Raw genomic sequence first — 24,607 nt, forward strand, 5'->3', positions numbered from 1 at the left:
TCACTGCTTTCTATGTGCATATTTGTGAAGCAAATGTTTGTACTTCCCTCTGAACCTATTTGCAAAATGAAGCATGAGAAGCCTTCAGGTAGTAGAAAAATATAACCGTTGGTTAAAGCCCAGATACTTTTACACTTACCTTGACTGCAAACTAGTTGAACAGCAGTTGACATAACAGGTTCAATAGCACCAATCTTAACATGCGGTGCCAAGTGTTTAGTGAGAAGTTGCAGAGCATAAATCCCAACCTGTCGATTCTCAATTGGCTCTTGATCATCTGCTCCTACTTTTCTCAAAATGTCAACAAATGGAAGCAAATCCAGTAAATCTTCTTTGCTGTAAAGTGAGAGAAATAATAAGGATTTCAAAATCAGCATTAGCTCTTGCAGTTCCTATCTGTTAATTAAGTTCAATAAGAGAGAGTCAACATCCAGATACAATTGATGTTTACATGAGGTCTCAAGCATCAAAAAGAAAAACTCAGTTCCAAAAGTAAATATAAAGAAGAGCAAAATAAGAAAACTCAATATTTCTTAACAGTTGAAACAAAAGCATGGACATAAGAACATATAACCTACAATAAAAGTCAAAACAGTCATGCTTTTCAATGAAGTAAAAGGTTCTGGTAATATTTAAACACCTCAAGACAAACAACACAAATGCTCCAGCAAAAGTCTGAGGCTGATTTCTGAAGCATACAAAATACCTCTGCACATTATGTTACTACAAAATAAAGTTCACATTGCACCTTTTGACTCACTGCTGTTCTTGAAATGTAATCTAAGTACCAACGCTTGAAACTGTTGGCCCTTATAGGTGAGCTAACCAATTAATCTAAACATAAGGCTACAAATGTTGATTATAATAAATCAATAAAACTAGTTACCATTTAATTTTCTGGAAATCTAATATAAACTTTGTTATCTAAATATCAATATAATGCATGCACTTAAAGAGTACCTCTTAACATCTATTGAAACTCTCACATTTTTAAGAGAACTGAAGGGAATCATATAGTAAATTTAACAATTTACGGTTAATTTACGGTTTGTTCATAAAAAAAAGCCTTACTTAAAAGCTTATTTGCGAAAATTTCTCAGTTGTTCAGAATGAAAAATAAACAAAAAATCTAGCCTAAAGAAAGTAGAATTGACTGATTAAGGAAAATTTCCAGTCCCTTAGAATCCATAATACACCTAAAAACTCACCTGAAGAATGTAGAGCTAGGTTGTAGCTTTGAACACAGTAGCTCTGTGGCTCTGCATCGAACAAGAGGAATGGGGGATTCTAAAAGTCCATCAACAACTTGGAGCAACAAGTTTGGAGGTAGCACTGATATAATTCCATCTAAAACATCAACAATTTTCCTTTGAAGAGATAACCACACCTTACCTGCAACCAAGAAAAACTAGCATTATTAAAATTTTAAAAAATAAAACATTTTTATACATATCCATTCGTTAGAAAATAAGTTTAAGTAACTGTGAGGGATGCATCCTGGTACACAAAGCAAAAAGTTGTCAAAACAGTTTCACTGCACATGCTTAGCCAACATATATATATTTTTAACTTCTTACTACACACTGTGCCAACTTCCTCCATCTGAGATGGCAGGAAAGGGAGGTGGATGCTACAGTTTATGACGAATGGTTTATACATGAAACTACTTTCTTGACATAATTGTTTTATTGTAAAAACTTAATTTATCACAAACCCATTCATCATGAAACAGCCTGAACCACTATTTAAGAAAGAGGACAAAGCAGCTGAAACTAAAAAGATGATGTTGCTGCCAGAACTCTATTACAAGAGAGATTTGCAATAAAAGAACCTCCAAAACATAGGCCAATCCCATGACCAATTAGTCTGTAGTGGAATAAAGCTCAAAAGACAGCTGCCCATCACCTTACGGAGTTATATAGCAGTGAATTCGAGTAAAACTTCCCTCAATGCCAGATGTCTCATGGAATATAAGGAGTGAAATGAGTGCTTAACACCAGTCAATACTGTAGAGCAAGGCTGGGAGTATTGTAAGGTTGTGTATGGTACAGCTGATATTTATTCAAAGTACAGTGCAAAATTATGATGCAATATTTCTGTTAGTCTATGGAATGATATTTTTGTGGTAGGGAAAATACATAAATAAAAAGTACTGTACTTTCAGTTTTATAAAATTTGCACAAATCATAAACTAGAAATTTCTAATATTTCAGATGACTGGTGATAAAGGACATGTATATATAAGCCATGAAAGATTAGGATATGTCTTAACAAACTGTCCATTGGATTAATCTCAGGCTATTACCTCACTCTATACCTAAAGTAAACACAATCTACTACACTATTTTGAGGGAGATTTTGACAACCTAGGGACTCAACATGTTTGGTTTGCTTTGGTTAAATCTACAGGGCACTGGTCCAGCAGATTCAGCTTTTTTCTCACAGATTTTAGCCAAGAAAGTAGTTCTAGTTTGGTAATGGCATTTTATCACATTGCTTGAAAAAATAATAGCATAATTATTGTTAGAGGAATTGTTTTAAATTACTGCTAACATATAAACAAAATTAAAATCATTCATGAATTAGCATGTCATATATGAAATCAAAATAAATCTAAGAAAAACTGATAGATATAAATAAAATATACAAGATGCAATGGGCAAGGAAGACCTGGGAGATACTGCAAATGAAAAAAGTGTGCAATTTATCAGCTTTCTGCAGCAAACAATTTGGCAATAGGAGGTACTCTTTTCAAACACAAGGGCATCCCTAAATATATTGGGACATCTTCCAATGACAAAAGTCTAAACCAAACACATCACATACCCACTAATCAAGAGGAAAACAAAAAATGGTAGAATGAGTAGGTTTAACATAATAAAGTTTGCTGGAAATGAACACCTAGAGGTTTTTGAATTTAATTTAAAATAAGTTTCCAGTTTTTGAAATCAAATCTAAGGAGGAGCAGACAATCACTGAGGACTGGTTTTCCAACATGAATCTTTATCAGTCTGTGGAAAATGAGTACCTTAACTATGAAACACTGCATGCTGGTCTAGACCTGGGATACAATTATGAGTACACAAAAGTAAAAGGTACATGCAGAAGACTTTTCAGGGAGGAGAGGAAGAATAGTACAGAGTAGAACAGACTAAATGCTCAGAGTCTAACCAAAGAAGTTAACCCTCTTACGCCGACTGGACGTATTTTACGTCAACATTTTTGGTCTCTCGTGTGCCGACTGGACGTATTTTACGTCGACTTACAAAAGTTTTTTTTTAAATTCGCAGAAAAATACTTATAGGCCTACCAGCCGAAAACTTTTGAATCACGCGCCTTGGGGGATGCTGGGAGTTCACGGATCAAGGTGTTGTTTTGTTTACAATCGTTACGCAGGCGCGCAAGCGCGAATTTCTTTCTTGCCGCACTAAAAAGTATCTGTGACACGTCTCGGAAATTATTTCGTCACTTTGACATAATTTTTGTACCATTGTAAATTAGCCGTTACATGAAGTATTATATATGAAAATGTGCGCATTTTTATGCAAAATACATCAATAAAATACTCATGATTGTAGCTTTTATCAGTTTTGAGATATTTTCATATAAATAACGATAATTGCCAAAATTTCAACCTTCGGTCAACTTTGACTTTACCGCAATGGTCGAAAAACGCAATTGTAAGCTAAAACTCTTATATTTAAGTAATATTCAATCATTTACCTTAATTTTGCAACTAATTGGAAGTCTCTAGCACAATATTTCGATTTATGGTGAATTTATGAAAAAACTTTTTCCTTACGTCCGCGCGGTAACTCTTCCGAAAAAAATAAAATCATACATGCGATTGTGGTAATGTTTGCACCATTTTAAAATTAGCCGTTAAATAAAGTTTTATATATGGAAATGTGTGCAATTTCATGCACAATACAACTAAAAACAACCCATGATTGTAGGTTTTATCAGTTTTGAGATATTTTCATATAAATAACGATAATTGCCAAAATTTCAACCTTCGGTCAACTTTGACTCTACCGAAATGGTCGAAAAACGCAATTGTAAGCTAAAACGCTTATATTCTAGTAATATTCAAGCATTTACATTCATTTTGCAACAAATTGGAAGTCTCTAGCACAATATTTCGATTTATGGTGAATTTATGAAAAAAATAACATTTTCTTTACGTCCGCGCGGTAACTCTTCCGAAAAAAATCATACGTGCGATTGTGGTAATGTTTGCACCATTTTAAATTAGCCGTTACATAAAGTTTTATATATGAAAATGTGCGCAATTTCATGTAGAATACAACAAAAAGTGATAGAAGGTTGTAGCTTTCCTCATTTTTGAAATATTTGCATATAAATCACGATAAATAGAAAAAAAACCACGTTCGGTCAACTTTGACTCTACCGAAATGGGTCGAAAAAACGCAATTGTAAGCTAAAATATTTTTTTATTTTAAAACTCTTCAGTCATTTATCTTCATCTTGAAACAAATTCGAAGTCTCTAGCAAAATATTTAGATTTATGGTGAATTTTAAAAAAATCTTTCCTTCCCTCCACGCGCGGATTCTCCGCCACAAATCTCTGAAATGCGTACGTCCCATTCTCAGAATATTTGCTCCATTTCATATTAGGCATTTCATAGTTTTTTTATATATGAAAATGTGCGCAATTTCATCTAGAATAAAACGAAAAATATTTGAAGGTTGTAGCTTTTCTTATTTCTGAAATAATTGCATATAAAAAATATATATATAAAAAAAATTGACATTTGGTCAACTTTAACTCGTCAGATATGGTTGAAAACTGCAATTGTAAGCTAATACTCTTACAGTATAGTAATATTCAATCATTTTTCTTCATTTTGAAAGAAATTGGAAGTCTCTAGGACAATATTTAGATTTATGGTGAATTTTTGAAAAAAATATTTGTTTACGTCCGCGCGTTACGAATTCATGCATTATTTTGTGATAATATTTTCTCTGTGTTGCTTTTATCGTTTTACAATGTGTTATATACCAAAATGATCGCAATTTAGTGTACATTACAACGAAAAAAAAGTAACTTGTTACCTTTAACCGTTTTGCGCACAGCGCGATTTGAATACAATTATATATGAAATTTCGTTTTTGCGCTATCATATATCGCATTATTTATATATGATAATGATAATTTTTTCCATTTCTGATGGTTGCATACTAAACTTCAGGCAATGACAAAAAAAGGAGCCAAAAATGAACTCTTAATCTTGAAAACTAAGCGCGCTGTGATTTTTTGAACAAAATATTTTTTCCGCTTCCGCGCTCACTCCGAAACCCCTCCGGCATACGGGAGACAATTTTTTATTTACTGCTCCGGCGTAAGAGGGTTAAATGAGTACCAAGAAAAGATAGTGAAAATAATTTGATAAATGGGCTGATTATGTTAACAAAGCCATGTTTTCTGGGACTGGTGTTGGTGGCAGCACTGCTCATAGAGTTATTAATGAAATATCAACAAGTGTGAAAAAAGAGGCAAATACTTGTCAAAAGGAAGGATGGATCAGTACTAATACCACATGAAAAATAACTCTGGGCAGAGCATTTTTGTGAAGTCATGAATAGCAGACATGTAAAGGATAATTTTATTGACATACCAGAAGCTGAAAAAGGGGTGACCATTCTAATAAATAAATTCATGGCATTCTGAAGTAAAGTCGGTAGTAAAGAAACTTAAGAGGTGGAAAATAATAAAACATTTTTCTCATAATTATGAGTAACAGTAACATTTTGAAAAAAATTTCATTTGCAGGAAAGCAGGGTATACTTGTAAGTTTCGTGTGTCATAAACTCATTAACAAATAAGAGAAATTCCAAGTACATAGTACAAGAAAAATTACTGAAAAAAGCACCAGTGCTGCTCACAAAGTCCAGCAGGTAGCAAAGACATGCTAAACACCAATAACACCACAACTTGAAGCATTGCTCATGGAAATGAACTAATGGTAAGAAAAAAAAAATGGAGAGGTAACACATTTACACTCAAAGAATGTTCCCGTCAAATATTAGAGATGGCTAAGCATTTGCAGTCACACTACTGTTTTTGGAACTTATTGCTTTGTTCCCCAGAATTTGTCCTGCACAGTTAAGGATTATTTTGTAATGAATGGGTCTGCGATGATATAAAATTATGCTACCAACTTCTGCCACTGTTCCTCAACCTTGTATCAAGTAACAAAAAACTCCAGATCAACATAAATACCACTAGGCTTATCCTTGTTCCTTTCACAAGAATCAGTAACAGTGCGAAGATAGGACATCGTCTTCTCTAGAAGGAGCTGGTAAGTGTCACGCAGTTCTTCTTCCATACCCTCCGATCCTTCTAACACCTGAAATCAGTTTATATATTTGGATACAGTCCACAAATGGAATAAGAATCTTTAGTTGGCCAGAACACTAGACATTTAATGTGATAACAATTGGCAGTAAAAATGTAGGGAAATAATTTTTTTCCAAATGGAGAGGTGCATACTTTGCTACCAAACAATAAGACTAATACAGTACCAATTCACATTTCATACATATCAAAACAGTTAAATTAATTGTATATTAAAATCAAAACTACAAAATTCCTTTGATTGAGACAATAAGCTATGAGAGAATAACCAATAAATCCATTACTAATGACAAACTATTAAGAATAATTTTTCAAAAATCATGAATACAGCCAATAAAATAGAACTTGATAATATAAGGAATTACTTTAATACAATACACTTCTACAAAAACGACAGAATAAAATGTGCAAGGACAAGGCAAAGAAAAATATATTTTGCTAAGGTCACAAAAAATCAATTTCAAAATCATTAATTAGGTAGAGAAAGGATTAGTGAGACTGCAATTTACAAATATTTAGGAAAACTGATACCTTATACAGGTATTCTTGAGTTGGAATTTAGTCAATGATTGATTACTAGCATACATAAGTCAAGCAGAATCTGTTGCTAAATGGACATGAATAACTGTAAAACAGTAAAACTATATCCAAATGATTTTGTTGATTTGAGAATAAGCTTTAAGAAAAGATATTAGGAGTCAGATGGCAAGATAGAGTTAGGAATACCATATACAAAATTAGTGAAGCCATTTGTAGAAGATAATGATGAAAAGGGGGATGATGATGGCTTTCACAAGTATAAGAACTGCGAGAAGGAAGGCTGCAGATGAATGGAGATTTATGTAGGATAAAGCACAAGAAAGATAAGAGTGATGCAAAAGAAAAGACATTACATATTTTAATGTCTATTTGAGGACATTATCACATCTTATATTTTCGATAATAATGCATATTAATCTGTATTTATTACAAAATTTCCAGAGTAATTTAATAATGAGGCTGGTATAGCAATGGAGTATAAACAGACTCATAGCAGGAAGGCTCTTTAATCTGACTAGGGAAACCACCTGGAAGATTATAATTCACCCTTCTTCCACGGATGTGGCAACAGCGGCAGAGGCTGGCCAGTCCTCCACCTTAACTCTTAGGTCTGTGCTTCGGTAAACATGCATGTGTTAGCTCCAAGACTTTTTCTTTTGTGGTGTCTTGTAGCTGAGATGTCTTATCTAGCTGCAGAGGAAAGTTAAGTACTATAGAGTATTAAAATCTCTGCAAATACTTGGTTCAATAAATTTCTCTCACCTGAGCAAAATTATGAAATTTCTTCTGATCACGGTATCCCTACAGGTGCTGAGCCAATGCTAGACTACTGGATTATGAGTTCTTGCTTCCCTTTGGCTATTGGCTCCTTTTCTAACTTTTCAACTATTTATAAGTTTCATTAACAATTCATTGATTTGATACCTTATCGCTCTCAGTATATAATTTTACCTTATGATGGAAGGGATGATACCGCTCAACATTACCTTCCCTTTTGGCAAGGCTGTGACCTCAACTGGCAGTTTAACTTGTGCACATATCCTCATTGTTCTCTCTTTACTTCATGCTCTACTATTTTCCTCTTAAATCCTTATCTGAATTTCAATCTATTAAATGTTTCCTTAAACCCAACTGTGACAAAATGGCATGGGAATCCTTGGTGGATGTTTTCTTTCTCAGACCAGGCAAGCAGTGGTGGAAGATTGGCCAACCTGTCACTGTGGTAGAAGGGTGAATCATAATCCTCTGGGTATTAACTTTAGGCAGAATAAAGAGCCTTTCTGCCCTGAGTCCATCAATATGGCATCACAGTACCAACCATGGCTAGATCAACAATAACAAAATTCTTGACTTTAACTGGTCTGTCTTTTGAAGCCCAAGGCAGGACAATAAGGGTAACTCCTTGGATGTTGATTTTGTTTTTTAACTTTTATTTACAAAGCCAACACTATATCCCTTGAGAAGCCTTAAATTAATGCTTAGCCTCATCTAACCTACAACTTGTATTTATATAATCTCAAATTTTACCTGCTCCATATCAAAGAAACCTATCAAAATGGGAATTCATTCACAAGAGTAATCACAAAATATGACTATTTCTGTAACAAGAGATGCGTGTACTGTACTAAAACATACCTTTCCCACAAACTTCTCTGATGACAAAAGGTGTGACAAAAGAGCTATGCTTATGTACTTGAAGTTGATATACTGCTTTGTAGAGTGAGATTCCCAATTTATTATGTCCAAAGGTTTCTTTTTAACTTTTCCCACTTTCTGTTTCTGCACGAGACTTTCTGCAATAGAAATATTAAATTTGTATGCTTTCCATGAGATCCTGAACCCTCACTGCTAGAGTTTTAATGTTGTTCATACAGCATATCAAGTGATAAATTGCAAAAGAAAATATTCACATGAGTATTTGAGTATTCTTTGGAAATCATAGAGAAAGGATATTAACACAATTCAAATGAACAAAAATTTCACCCTGAATGGTAAATTACCTATCTTACATTCATAAAAGTACAGTAATATTAGCTCATGAGTTATAACATTAATCCAACAGTTGTGATAACTCACCAATATCCTCAGGTAATTTACTGATGTATTCCAAAAGCTTATAACAAGCATTAACCTGATGGAGAACACTAAATTCAGTGCTCAGCATCAAAGCAAACTCTATAATGTGCGGCACGCTGCGACGAACTTCCTCTGTGCTTTCAGGTGTTTCCAAAACATTACCTCTCATAACATGAGAATCAGCTGGAAAAAAGATGGCATCCATATACAATTTAAAATAATTAACTTTTGTAAATGCAAATTCTACTAAATGTTGAATAAAACCCAGTAAATGATTGTTTAACAGTCAATACAATCTGATCATAATACAACCTACAATACATTTTGCTAACGATCACCCCATGCATATAAGTAAAAGAAATTAAACAGCATAATGAGCTATAGTATATGAGTGTTAGTTTAAGGAATCTGTAGATTTGGCAAGTGTGGTACGAAGGAAAATTTATTTCTTTAATCCCAAAGGTTCCATGATAAGAAAGAATTACCACTCCAGGCTGATAGTGGAAGTACAGTATACCTACTTCCTTACGGTCCTCAAATGGCACCATGGATGAAGAGGTGGCACTTAGTGTAAAAGTAATGAGTTTATATAAAAAATAAACTTTACCTTGTTAAAAGAAAAAACAGAACATTATGGAACCAAGACAAGGACAATTTTTCATATAAACACCAGAGGAATTACAGCACACCTACCCAATTGACAAGTGGAGCAATGAGTAAACCAAAAGTGAAAGCCCATAACAAATTACATAAGAAATTTACAGAGCCTGCTGCCTCTACAAGTTCTGAAAAAAAATCTATAAACATATGGAGGAGAGACTACTTGGACACAATTTAGTGAGATAGACTGGTCCCTAAAAATACTGGCATTTACAATAGCATTGATATTTAAATGATCAACTCAAGAATTTCTTCTTCAGGGACATCATCAAAAGCCTTCAGAGTTACCTTCTTAAAGCAAAAAGAATATTTCTGAGCATTTTTTTTTTTACAGCAGCTGGTAGAAAAATACACAAGTCTAGAATCTTCCTTCCAAAAAAGATGATGAGTCACGTGAAGGGCCTAATCTATAATGTGAGGGACAAGAGAAGTAATGGAAATGGCTGCTGAAGGTTCTAGAAATTTCCTTTTTATCAATAAAATCTGGTACAAAAGACTGGCTGGTGGAGCCCCAGTCATTGGAATGGGTTACCTTACTTCAAAGGCCATGAAGCTACTGACGTGGCTGGCAAAGGTAAAGGCTGGCCAAAAGGCAGTGTGCTGGGGATTTTTTATTTATATAGATTTTTGGCATTATGCCAAGCACTGGGGCAACTAAGGCCATTCAGCGCTGAAATGGATTTTGACAGTAAAAGGTTTGAAAGGTGTAACAGGAGGAAAATCTGGCATTTGCACTATGAAACAATTGTTAGGAGAGGGTAGACAGTAAAATGGGAGAAAGAGAATATGAACAGAGGTAGAGTAAAAGGAATGAAAGTAGTTGCAGCTAGGGGCCGAAGGGACGCTACAAAGAACCATAAGTAATGCCTACATTGCACCGAATGAAGTGAGGCACTAGCCCCCTATGGGGAGCATGCTGAGGAGATCTCATACATGGGGGCAACTGAGTACACTGCAACAGCAGTAATCATACAGTCTTGTATACAAAAGACTGCGGGCAATGTCACTGATGCAATCAACTTGTCCATGGATGAACCATCTTCTGAGCTCAGCCAGGAGAGAAGCATCTGCTAAATGAATGAACTCTAACAAAGAGGTGAGTGAGATCACAGAAGAAGGAAGATGTGTAAAAGGACTAAAAGCAGACACAGGAGCAGAGGCTAAAACAATCCCCTGGATGGTGACCAACAGCCTCCACTTCCATGCAAAAAGAAAGAATGCTCCCGCAAAAACTGAAACTTCTGATGGACTTCTTGTGAGAGGTCTTCATTTCTCCTCCCATAAGGGAGAAGTGGTGTTGAGGAGAGCTTAATGATGAGGGGAGGTGGATTATGATTCCCACCTCCTACAATATCTCCTTTCCTAAGCAGAGTTGTAACCAGGGGAAATTTTGGAAGGACTTCGACAGTGAGGAGGAAGAGGTAGGCTAAGACTTGCAGATTACTACTACCGATTGCCTCTCTGTAGCAGTAACCATCCCACCCTACACTACAACACTGCTGAAATGGAAGGGAAGATTAAAATACAAAACCAGTATGAATTCATTTAATATTAAAAACAGAAAGGATGAAGGAACTAATCCTTCTTACCTCCGAAATGCATTTTCTCTCAAAAAAGCAAACATCCTCAAATACCAGCAGCCAAAGAAAAATTGACTAGTGATGGTAGAGTGAGGGGTATTTCCAACTCATTCCCCTTAAACATCTGTTAACTACCTTGTTACCATATTCAAAGACTATCCCAATGTGCTCTGGTTCGTATTCTATAGGAAAAATAGCTAGAGAAGCAAATGGAGCGGAAAGTTCATAATCATATACAGCTCTTCACTCATAATACACTACATAATGTTTTCTCTATGCCCATTAGGCCTAGTAAAATCCATTACATATCGTTTTCTACATACCCATTAGGCCTAGTAAAATCCATAAGTTTTCTTTGACACCAATTGTACTGGCAAGCTGAATAAATAGAGGCAAACGGCGGTGCTCTGGAAGGTCAGGAAATGCATCGAAAAATACCTGGCATACATTGGCAAGTTTGAACTGCAACTCCTCCGACCCACTTTCACACTGCAAAATAAACAAAGACAAAATAAATGGATGACTCCGTCCTGTAACAGAAAATACAATCCAATTTCAAAATGAAGGAAATTTGTATTTCTAATCAACATGAAGTAGTCAAGAATGAAAAAATCCTACTTGCTAGTAACTAAGGCACACTGCATAAATGAAATTACACAGACAAAGCTTGCATAAATATACTACAAGCCACTACCAGGTTACTTATAACTTTCCAAAACCTTGACCAACTGCGAGAAATATTTACCTTTATCAGCACAGGGACGATGTTTTCTATAGTTTGATGGATGACTTGAAATGAATAGGAATCATCCCGCCTAAGAAGAGAAGTCCCCATAAAAGTGAAGATGGACATCATATTATGTAAAACAACATCCTGCAGAGAATGATACAGCAGTGTTAAGCAGTGACTATCAAATAATTGTTCAATACAAATCAGGACATAATTACATGAAAAATATACTATAAAATGAAAATATTTTATCATTTCACACAAGATTAAATTCGTACTAAAACAAATTTACTTACTGGGAAAATATCAGCAACTAAAGATAGAATCAGCATTGCACGACGATGGGTATCAGGGCTGACTGAAGAACGTATGCATTGTACAATCAACTCCACATTCAACTTCACGTTCTTACTTGTTTCTGAAAAAAAAATAAAACTACCTTATCTTCATTTGAAAGGAACCATTCCCAAAAATATAAGCTTTTCTGTTGCCATAAATATCATTGTTAACCTTGTAGATGTATTTTTTCTTTGATAATCTGATATTCAATAAAGTATCACCATTATTGCATAATACATATACAGTAGAACCCCGGTCCTCGACAGTATGAGAACTAGACATAATCAGGTTTCAACGTGAAATTGAGCGTAAATTTTACATCAGAGCTGAAGCAAAAACCAGAAACCAACCAGATGAACTAGATGGTTTTTGTGAACGAAAGTGTTTTGGTCAGACTGCTAGTTAGGGTTGTTGGTGGCATTGTTGTTTAAAGCCAGCTTACTCTGCTGCTATTGTTTTGAGCAAATACATGCTAGTACAGGAATATTTCCTTAATTTTGATTCAGTCAAGGGTCCCAAGACAGCCATTGCAGACAAGCAGAAGAGAAAATGGTAAGAACCACAATATTACTACTGAACTTAAGGAAATTATTGAAAAGTAGGAAAGAGACATTTGTGTCACTGATTTAGTGTCTTATTTCTAACATATTTTACTAATTTACTGTAATACATAATTAGGCTTGTTTTTCAATGTTTTATTATTAGCAGTCAATTTTGTGCCTAGCCAGTACAGGTCAACCTTGGTAATACGGCCACATTAGATGTCAACCAGTTTTTTTACACAGTAAGTGTACATTTAAAATACAAAAAGGACATTTACTACAAAATGTTATTTAACTCTGAACTTATTTAATTGTAATTTAAGTTGTAATATTTTGTATAAAAAAGCAAGGTTAGGGTAATGAACGGTGATAATGAACAGATTAATCCATTTTCAATTATTTCTTATGGAAAAAATTTATTCGGATCTTAACTGAATCGCATCTCAATGCTTCTTCTGGAACAGATTAGCATCAAGGTCCAGGGTTCTACTGCAATTTTGCTTGAATTCTTTGAAATGACTCAAGTTGGGGAGGTATTATATATTTTCCCCATTTCGTCAACCAAAATAAGGCTTCTGTTACATATAAACACACTCACCAAACGCTTTTCTTGCTCTTCCTCGTGAATCTGGTTCATGCTCTGCCTCGCAGACCCCCTGGCTAGCTTGATCTTGCTATCCCCAGGTGCGTGCCAAACACCACAGACTAATTAAGCAGCCAACAGAGTACACCAAACACTGTGGACTAATCAGGCGGCTGCCGTAAGGCAAAACAAAGGCCATAAAAGAGGTTGCGAGAAGAAAAGCATCCTCAGATTGGACCCAGTCAGATACCAGATCGCATTGCCAAGTAAACGGCTCCCTCCCTCCCTTCTCCCCCTTTTTTACTTCTGTGCATACTGCTGCATGGCTAACTTAATAATTTGCCCATAGTGCACCACCCTCAATCATTGGTGCCTTAAAAGAAGAGGAGATTAACTTCCAAAGAAGGTAAAATGGCAAAGTAATGTGTGCAGTCAAACTTATTTCTTTTCTGTGTTCACCTTTGTGCCACGTGTGAGCTTTGTCCAAAACCCCCTTTGTTGGCCACAGCCTCGTGGGCCCCTTTGTTCATGAAGTTACCCTTGGTTAAGCGCTGTGGCTCCCTTGCACGATTTACTGTTTGCTATTGCTTGAAGAACCCCCTTTACTAGAACCTGCTAGGACAAAATACTGCACCTTTCTGTGGAGTAATTCAGTCACTTCTTTACCCTTTGAGGGAACTGAGACTGTATGACTTATATCAAGCAAGTAGGGAGTTTGGCAGCATCACCGCATCTGATCAATCATTCTGTCCATGCACTGCATATGTATTCATGTCTGTATCTCATTCCAGGTATCCAACTTCTTATCCACATGCAACTTCAGATCTCCATAGTTAATGAATCTGTTCAGTTTACTGTCATTTCTTTAGTAATTTCAGCATTAACCAAAGGTAATGTTCTTCAAATTACAGAATACATAGATCAAATTGTCTTTGAAGGGCTTTTACAGAAGGACTAAGTAGTGTTCAGTCATCAGTATATAAATTGTGATTAATTCTGTTCTCACCTATGGTACATCCTCCATCATTTTTCAAATACGTACTTTCTGCTTAAATCATCCATCAACACTGCCATTTGGTTTGAAGTGGTTAGGAAAGGAAGTTGCCCCATGTTACCTCTGGGTTGCATACCAGTTTTTCAGTATGTATTTCTATGTACATAAAATGGTACTTTTCTCCTCCTTAAAATATCAAACATCTTTTTATGGCAAATTTGGTAGACTCTTTTAACCCTCTTACGCCGATTGGACGTATTAAACGTCGACATAAATTGTCTCCCGGATGCCAATTGGACGTATTAAACGTCAACATAAAAAACGTTTTTTTAAAAATTCGCGGAAAAATACTTATAGGCCTACCAGCCGAAAACTTTTTAATCACGCGCCTTGGGGGATGCTGGGAGCTCGGGGATCAAGGCGTTGTTTTGTTTTACAATCGTTATGCAGGCGCGCAAGCGCGAATTTCATTCTTATCGAACTAAAATGTATCAGTGACACATCTCAGAAATTATTTTGTCACTTTGACATAATTTTTGCACCATTTTAAATTAGCCGTTACATGGAGTATTATATATGAAAATGTGTGCAATTTCATGTAGAATACAACGAATAAAATACTCATGATTGTAGCTTTTATCAGTTTTGAAATATTTTCATATAAATAACAATAAGTGCCAAAATTTCAACCATCTGTCAACTTTGACTCTACCGAAATGGTGTAAAAAAATGCAATTGTAAGCTAAAATCTTATATTCTAGTAATATTCAATCATTTACTACCTTTTGCAACAAATTGGACGTCTCTATACAATATTTCGATTTATGGTGATTTATTAAAAAAACTTTTTCCTTACATCCGTGCGGTAATTCTTTCAATAAATTTTTTCGTGCGATTGTCGTAATGTTTGCACCATTTTAAATTTGCCGTTACATAAAGTTTTATATATGGAAATGTGCACAATTTCATGCACAATACAAAATACTAAAAAAACAACCCATGGTTGTTATAGCTTTTATCAGTTTTGAAATATTTTCATAAAAATAACGATAAGTACAAAAATTTCAACCTCGGTCAAACTTTGACTCTACCGAAATGGTCGAAAACCGCAATTGTAAGCTAAAACTCTTATATTCTAGTAATATTCAATCATTTACCTTCATTTTGCATCAAATTGGAAGTCTAGCACAATATTTCAATTTATGGTGAATTTATGGAAAAAAATATATTTTCCTTACGTCCGCGCGGTAACTTCCGAAAAAAATCAGAAATTTTTTCGTGCGACTGTCGTAATGTTTACACCATTTCAAATTAGCCGTTACATAAAGTTTTATATATGAAAATGTGCGAAATTTCATGTAGAATACAACAAAAAGTGATAGAAGGTTGTAGCTTTCCTCATTTTCAAAATATTTTGCATATAAATTATGATAAATCGAAAAAAAAACCACGTTCGGTCAAATTTGACTCTACCGAAATATAGTAAAAAAACGCAATTGTAAGCTAAAACTCTTACAGTCTAGTAATATTCAGTCATTTATCTTAATTTTGAAAAAAAAAAAAAACAAATTTGAAGTCTCTGCAAACAAATATTTAGATTTACGGTGAATTAAAAAAAAAAAAAAAAAAACTTTCCTTCCCTACGCGTGCGGATTTCTCCGCCACAAATCTCCGAAATGCGTACGCCGCATTATCGTTATATTTGCTCAGTTTCATATTAGGCGTTTCATAGAGTTTTATATATGAAAATGTGTGCAATTTCATGTAGAATACAAGAAAAAAATAATTGAAGGTTGTAGCTTTTCTCATTTTCGAAATATTGCATATAAAAAATATATTAGAAAAAATTCGACATTCTGTTTAAATTTAACTCGTCCGAAATGGTTGAAAACTGCAATTGTAAGCTAAAACTCTTCCAGTATAGTAATATTCAATCATATATCTTCATTTTGAAACAAATTGGAAGTCTCTAGAACAATGTTTAGATTTATGGTGAATTTTTGAAAAACTTTTTTACGTCCGCGAGTTACGAATTCATGCATCATTTTGTGATATAATATTTTCTCTGTGTTGCTTTGATCATTTTACAATGTGGTATATACCAAAATGATTGCAATTTAGTGTACAATACAACGAAAAAATTAACTTTGTTAGCTTAAACCGTTTTGCTCACAGCGCGATTTGAATACAATTATATATGAAAATTTTGTTTTTGTTTTTGCGCATCATATATCGCATTATTTATTTATATATGATAATATTTTTTTCATTTGCATCGATGGTTGCATACTAAACTTCAGGCAATGAAAAAAAAAGGAGCCAAAAATGAACTCTTAATCTTGAAAACTAAGCGCACTGTGATTTTTTTGAAAAAATATTTTTTCCGCTTCGGCGCTCACTCCTAGATCGCCTCGGCATACAGGAGACGATTTTTATTATACCCCTTCGGCGTAAGAGGGTTAAGAGGTCCATGGAACAAAAAAAAAAAAAAAAAAAAAAAAAAAAACAAAAAAAAAAAAAAAAAAAAAAAAAAAATCTCTGTAAAATTATGCATTTGAATAGTTTTGATACAATGGATGCTACTGGTCTACAATTAGACATATCTGACAGACTTTTCTGCTGCCCTTTCATTAGAGAACATATTTTGATATTACATAGTCAAAATTTCTGGCATATAACTGTGAGTAAATAAAGAGTATATAAGAAAGAGCACATAAGGTGAAATAAACATGGTAGGGTGAGCATATTTTAAATGTTCTCCAGTTACATTATCTAACACTGGGCCACTAGTTATTGACAGTCTGTGCTAAGCCTCTTTCACGTCACTTACAGAAACTCTTGGAATTTCAGTGATATTAAGTGGCCTACAGTCATCCATAGGAAGATGAACTTCTGTCATTATTTTCGCGAAATGTTCACTCGAACACTCGGCTATTTCCTTTTCCCTCAATAAGCCGTTCATCTGAACAGGCAGTTTCAACACCTTTCCTCCTACTTTACTGGAGTGATAAAGATAGAAGGCAAACCAGCAACAGTAACAGCTATTATGTGTACAGTAACCTCCCCGTTAACACGAGTTCTGTTAACACGATTTCGATCTTACACGAGTTCAAAATCATACAGAAAAATTCTGCTAACACGTAATATTCGATGTTACACGATTTGAATTTTCCGCTGAGAGCAAGAGCGCGGGAGGTGTGGCGAGAGTCTGACTCACCCACCTTTCCCGCGCTCTCTCTCTCTTGCCTGCTGGCTCAGTGTGAAGCCAGCCCTCGCAGTGAGAAGAGCCCAATATATTCTAGCATTGTTAACATAATAGTGCGTACTTTATACTACAGGTAGTCGTCTACTTACGACGGCATTCAGGTTCGGTTTGGCAGAGCTGTCGTAAATTGTCTTTCAGCATATTGAGTAAATTGAATCATGTTTGTGCTGTCTTTTTATCCTTTTTACCATATTCAAACACATGCGTGTACATGTACGTATTTGTTCGTTTGCTTTTCATTGACAACTTACTAGCCTACATATACATTTTATATCATCCCAAAATGTGCATGTATAGTACCATTATTATTACGTTTAGCATATGAAATCTTATCATGCTTCGAACTCCTTGATTAATACTTACTTTTATTACTGTATTTAACATTTTTATTGCAGGCATTCAGACCATCTGTCTGGTCTGTTTACATTTTCTTATCCGCCATTTGCATTGACAATCGGCTACACGTATTAATTATATACATACTTTATTTATTTATAGGTTTGAATTAAATGCATAATTTGTTATTATATTTGATTTATTTGCAAAACAGAAATACAAAATGAATTACTAAAATACGAATCTTACCATTTTCGAACAAAATTTTACTTCTGAAAAATATAAAATAAAACATCGTCTGCTGTTTTCTCTAGCGACCGTCTGTACTGTTGCCAACACGTCTATGTACGTACGTAGTAATACACAAAGTTTTATTTAACAGTATGTAAATTATTTTTTCTTTATAAATTTCAGGCAAACTACAGTAATGCATAGATAGAATTGATTTACAGTACAGAAAAAACATGAACATACAGAAAAAATAAAAATTACGAAACATTTGAAATTTGAAAAAAAAAAAAAAAAAAAAAAAAAAAAATTAATTGTCTGCTGGTGGATGGCTGGGGATCGTCCGGGTCATCCGATTCCGTGGTAGTACTACTGGTAGTGGGGACAGGGGTAGACTGAGATGTTGGTTTAATCATAAACATGCTTAGTTTTGTTTGAATGGTCCGTTTTTCTTCTCTTCATAAATTTCTCGGAGATGAGCGCGCTGATGGTAGCGGGAAAACTATCGTACGCGCGCTCGACGTATTTTAGCCAAATATAAAAATTAAATATTATTGTATATTATTATATTGTCGTAGCTGTCGTAAAGTCGGTCTGTCATAAGTTGCATAGTTCGTAAGTAGACGACTACCTGTATATAAAAATATAAATAAAGTGTTTTTTTTTCTGGCAAAATCCCAAAATAGATTAAGTTTCCCATTGCCCTGGAACGTTAACCCCCTTATTTCCATTATTTCTTATGGAGAAATACTTCCCCCCTGTTAACACGAATTCGGCTAACACGACATCTCCAGGAACGTAACCCTCGTGTTAACGGGGAGGTTACTGTATATAATATCAATGCCAGCTCCTGCAATCATCAATACAGCCACCAAAAAAGGGTCATTTGAAATAGCCAGCAGTTCAACTGACAGTACAAGTGCCTGCCAAGACATCATTGGGGCAAATAATGAGGCAGACAGCAAGCAGCAAGGCATAGCAGGCAATGTAAGTGAGAATGCCAGCAAGCCAACATTTAACACTGAAGGAAAACTGATAAACCAGTCTTGATCAAATATCCAGAAGCCACCTACAGAGCTGTAGATTCTGAAGTAGAGTCAAAACCTCAATAATAAAATGCGCCTTTCCATACCCATGTACTACTTCCATTACTATATTATTATTAATAGGGCTTAGTTTTTCCAGACCTCTGATTCCATTACTATAGCAAGCCAAATGGCCAGCAAACTGATTCTCACCATTGTCCGGGTGTGAGACAACACAAACATCACTGGCCTTGACCAGAACCAATGCAAGAGATTTGGGCTCAATATGATTGATGGGTTTGCTATGAACAATAGCCTTTCTTGCAAACTGTCTTAAGAAACTGTTCCTAAAAATATTTAAATAACTTTCACATTTTGAAGTAATATTACAAATTTACTTTTTAAAAAACTATTCTTGTAAATTACACATGCTCTTTGACAAAAGTAAATAGAACAAGTAAAGAATATCACCTGCGCCTAATTCCTCCTTTGATTTCTGAAGCAAATGTAGAAGTGCTGATAATATCTGCTGCTGGACTGCTTCCGTAATAACAGAGTCCAAATTTAAAGTCTGGTGGAGACACTCGCATAACACTTTGGTCAATAACCACGGATGACCTAACGATGACATTACACCAATTGTCTCCAGCATCAAGCCTAACTTTTTCCAATTTTGTAGTTCAATTGAATATTCTTTTTGAGTCTTCTTTCTGTATAAAAAAGAGAAACGTTACTATTAAGTATACAACAGAGCCAAATGATCACAGCATATTTTAAAATGTAATTTTCAACTATATATAATTTTCTCTGGGATACAATTATATCATAACAAGAGGCTGCCAAAATTAAGGCTGCTAATACAATGAATGAATTAAATATATGATTTCTTTAACAAATAAAATAGAAATGTTGTCTTCCTTACTTTCATGACAACGGTTCTCAACATTTATTTCAGCTTTCAACTATATTATTCAAATAAAAAGGTTATGTTCATAGACAGTATTTATCATAATATAGTTAAAACCCTTTATTTCACATAGGTATGGAGAATATTTCATTCCAAATAAAAAAGTAATAAGATAGACCAAGTCCTAAGTTGTATGTTGGCTCTTAACAATAATTACCTTATGAACTGAGGCCTTTACACATTTATCTACTCACATAAGTTTTTTATTCTATATACAAAGCAATGTGCACTCTGTGGCTCACTAGTACCTGCAAAACTATGTTTGGCTTGACTGAATTTCATTTTGGATTGACATAAACAAGTATAGGCCACTAATTTGGATACCCCATGTGTTATTTTGAGGGAAAGGGAGACTTCCTAAAACCTTGTTAACAAGCTATTCCCCAAGTAGAAGTATATGATCTGTGGTGTTTGGTATTACTGACTTCTGTACATCTACAAAGACAGTATAAAAAGAAACTGTTTTAAAACTGCACTAATATTCAGGATTTTAGGATTACAAGAACTCCATAACAAAGATTATTTATAGAAAGGGTCATATAAAGATTCTTTGCAACATCTCTTCAGCCTCAACAGTTTTTGGCCTTTTATCAAAATTTCATTCACTTTATCTACCTGACACCAAGCTGTCCAACTTACTAATTCTGTCTTGCTAAAATTTTCACCTAATAATAATAATAAATAATAATAAATAATAATAATAATAAATAATAACTAATAATAATATAATAATTAATTTAATAATAAATAATAATAATCATAATAATAATAATAATAATAATAATAATAATAATAATAATAATAATAATAATAATAATAATAATAATAATAATATAATAATAATAATAATAACAACAGACATTTTCAGAAAGCTCCCTGTCACCTTGAAGGATGAGACTACAGTCACACAAACTTAACAGGGGTCTCATAAAAAGAAAAAATATAGGCAAATGTAAAGGGATTTGAAAATCTGAGACATTTTGGCATAGAACATGTGATGTACCTTCGTTGAACTGGAGAAAAAACAAGTGACATTTTAAACAAGAGCATTGTCTCTTAATTAGCATGTGCTGACTACTGAGAATGGTCTAACATACCAGACATGTCTTCATTAGCTAATGACAGTGAGAAAGAAGGAGAAAAGGCTGCCAGTAATGTTGAGGTGGATGATCATGGACATAGTGTGTGCAGGTCATAAAAGTCAACTAAATGGACAACTGTTGCCTTGCAGATAGACTTTTCATTCAAAGACTAGGCCCATCGCCAATAACTGGTTGGAAATTGCACAGACATGTGGTGATATAAACTTAGCTGTATCTTTTGAACCATTTGGATGTATTAGGGAATGAGAAGAAAGTTGGGTAATTCCCACAAACAACTTGCACAAGAATCCTCTTATCGGAGTAGAATGTTGACGAGGGGTACTACACGGTTTACAACTGTGCTTAAAGAAGCAAATAAAGGAGTAGCTCAGCAAGTGACAACAATGACATCAGAGATGAAGCTGGTAATGACGTCACAGCAACAGGCGGTGGAAGAGACGACACCCCAGCTGACGTCATAGGCTGAGAGGATGCTGGGAGTGATGCCACAGCATTTGGAATGGCAGCGCGAGTCAACGGCATAACTGGCAGCAAGATAAGAGGCTACCCAGTAAGCGTCATAGTTGTCAATGGTGTCCCGCTAGGCAGCAGCACACAAGAGCCAAAGTAGTGGAGACCTGGAGAAGGAGGACAGCCAGGAGGGAGATTACCTCCCACAAAAGAGGGGCCCACACTATACTCAAAATCATCCAGTGCAACTCCCGATACTTCCAAAGACAAATCGATAAAAAAGACAAGCAGGCACACACACACACTGAATGTGAAGCATAAATAAATCACGGGGTAACAAAGAAGCCAGCTTGGGAAGGAGAGCACAAAAGCAAGACTAACCCTTTAACGCCGATTGAACGTATATACGTCGATATAAAATTTTTTAAAAGATTCGCGGAAAAATAGTTATAGGCCTACTAGGCAAAAACTTTTGAATCATGCGCCTTGGGGGATGCTGGGAGCTCACGGATCAAGGCGTTGTTTTGTTTACAATCGTTACCCAGGCGCGAATTTCTTTCTCCTCACACTAAAAAGCATCAGCGACACATCTCAGAAATTATTTCGTCACTTTGACAATTTTTGCACCACTTTATATTAGCTGTTACATGGAGTATTATATATGAAAATGTGCGCAATTTCATGTAGAATACAACAAAAAAACCACTCATGGTTTTAGCTTTAATCAGTTTTTAAATATTTTCATATAAATAACGATGTGCCAAAATTTCAACCTTCGGTCAAATTTGACTCTACCGAAATAGTCGAAAAATGCAATTGTAAGCTAAAACTCTTATATTCTAGTAATATTCAATCATTTACCTTCATTTTGCAACAAATTGGAAGTCTCTAGCACAATATTTTGATTTATGGTGAATTTATGAAAAAAACTTTTTCCTTAAGTCCGCGCAGTAACTCTTCCGAAGAAATCAGAAATTTTTTCGTCCGATTGTCGTAATGTTTGCACCATTTTAAATTAGCAGTTACATAAAGTTTTATACATGGAAATGTGTGCAATTTTATGTAGAATGCAACAAAAAACAACTCATGGTTGTAGCTTTTATCAGTTTTGAAATATTTTCATATAAATAACGATAAGTGACAATATTTCAACCTTCGGTCAATTTTAACTCAACCGAAATGGTAAAAAAACGCAATTGTAAGCTAAAACTCTTACATTCTAGTAATATTCAATCATTTACCTTTATTTTGCAACAAATTGGAAGTCTCTAGCACAATATTTTGATTTATGGTGAATTTATGAAAAAAAAAAACGTTTTTTCCTTACATCCGCACGGTAACTCTTCCGAAAAAAAAATCAGAAATTTTTTTGTCCGATTGTCGTAATGTTTGCACCATTTAAAATTAGCCGTTACATAAAGTTTTATATATGAAAATGTGCGCAATTTCATGTAGAATACAACAATAAGCAACCCATGGTTGTAGCTTTTATCAGTTTTGAAATATTTTCATATAAATAACGATGTGACAAAATTTCAACCTTCGGTCAACTTTGACTCGACCGAAATGGTAAAAAAATGCAATTGTTATTTCGATTTATAGTGAATTTATGAAATAAACTTTTTCCTTTCATCTGCGCGGTAACTCTTCCGCAAAAATCAAAAATTTTTTAGTCCGATTGTCGTAATGTTTGCACCATTTTAAATTAGCAGTTACATAAAGTTTTATATATAAAAATGTGTGCAATTTCATGTAGAATACAACAATAAACAACCCATGGTTATAGCTTTATCAGTTTTGAAATATTTTCATATAAATAAGGATAAATAGAAAAAATTCGTCCTTCAGTCAACTTTAACTCGACCGAAATGGTCGAAAACTGCAATTGTAAGCTACAACACTTACAGTATAGTAATATTCAATCAATTACCTTCATTTTGCAACAAACGGGAAATCTCTAGCACAATAATTCGATTTATGATGAATTTTTGAAAACATCTTTTTTTTATGTCCGCGCGTTACGAATTCATGCATCATTTTGTGATAATATTTTCTCTGTGTTGCCTTGATCGTTTTACAATGTGTTGTATACCAAAATGATTGCAATTTAGTGTACAATACAAAAAAAAAATTAAATTGTTAGCTTTAACTGTTTTGCACACAGTGCAATTTGTATACAATTATATATGACATTTATTTCGCGCTGTCATATATCCCAATATTTATATATGATAATCATATATTTTTTCATTTCTGATGGTTGCATACTAAACTTCAGGCAATGACAAAAAAAGGAGCCAAAAATGAACTCTTAATCTTGAAAACTAAGCGTGCTGTGATTTTTTGAAAAAAACATTTTTTCCGCTTCGGTGCTCAATAGCAAACGCGGCCGGCATACGGGAGACGATTTTTAAAATACCGCTTCGGCGTTTAAGGGCTAATCTCCAAGGTGATCAAAGAGAGACTGACGTGTCACGAAGTCCCAAGCCTGGCCAGTGACCAGCTTCCACCTCATATATGCATGAGTTCCCAGATACCACAGATTCCTTGCTTTACATTTTTTAATTGTTTTTAACCAGTTTCCAGCTGGTGCTAGAAGGTTATCCTATTGTTAAGCCCGAAGGTTTGTTCTGCATATGAACAATGACAGAATTGGATTCTGAGTAAGGAATAAAGATGGAGAGAATTTAGTACAGCAAATGGCTTAGTTTTGAATTAGTCTATAAACACTTGTCATTCAGTGACATATGCAAGTGGTGGAATACAAACCACATAAATTACCTTATGGTTAGGATGGAAGCTAGTTGCAG

General features: G+C 34.6%; 1 protein-coding gene across 1 annotated transcript in view; it reads right to left on the reverse strand.

Moving 5' to 3' along the window:
• Window positions 1-24,607, reverse strand: part of LOC135207214 (HEAT repeat-containing protein 1-like) — a 333,967-nt gene that overhangs the window by 129,261 nt on the left and 180,099 nt on the right. The window contains exons 8-16 of the mRNA XM_064238825.1: window positions 19,749-19,987; window positions 12,262-12,383; window positions 11,981-12,109; window positions 11,559-11,724; window positions 8,996-9,178; window positions 8,555-8,712; window positions 6,245-6,371; window positions 1,209-1,392; window positions 140-336 (exon numbers count right to left, since the gene is read on the reverse strand). Coding sequence (XP_064094895.1) covers window positions 140-336; window positions 1,209-1,392; window positions 6,245-6,371; window positions 8,555-8,712; window positions 8,996-9,178; window positions 11,559-11,724; window positions 11,981-12,109; window positions 12,262-12,383; window positions 19,749-19,987 — 1,505 coding nt within the window. The remainder of the gene's footprint in view (window positions 1-139; window positions 337-1,208; window positions 1,393-6,244; window positions 6,372-8,554; window positions 8,713-8,995; window positions 9,179-11,558; window positions 11,725-11,980; window positions 12,110-12,261; window positions 12,384-19,748; window positions 19,988-24,607) is intronic.

The sequence above is a fragment of the Macrobrachium nipponense genome, chromosome 32 (genome assembly GCF_015104395.2).
Source record: "Macrobrachium nipponense isolate FS-2020 chromosome 32, ASM1510439v2, whole genome shotgun sequence".
Classification (NCBI taxonomy): Eukaryota; Metazoa; Arthropoda; class Malacostraca; order Decapoda; family Palaemonidae; genus Macrobrachium; species Macrobrachium nipponense.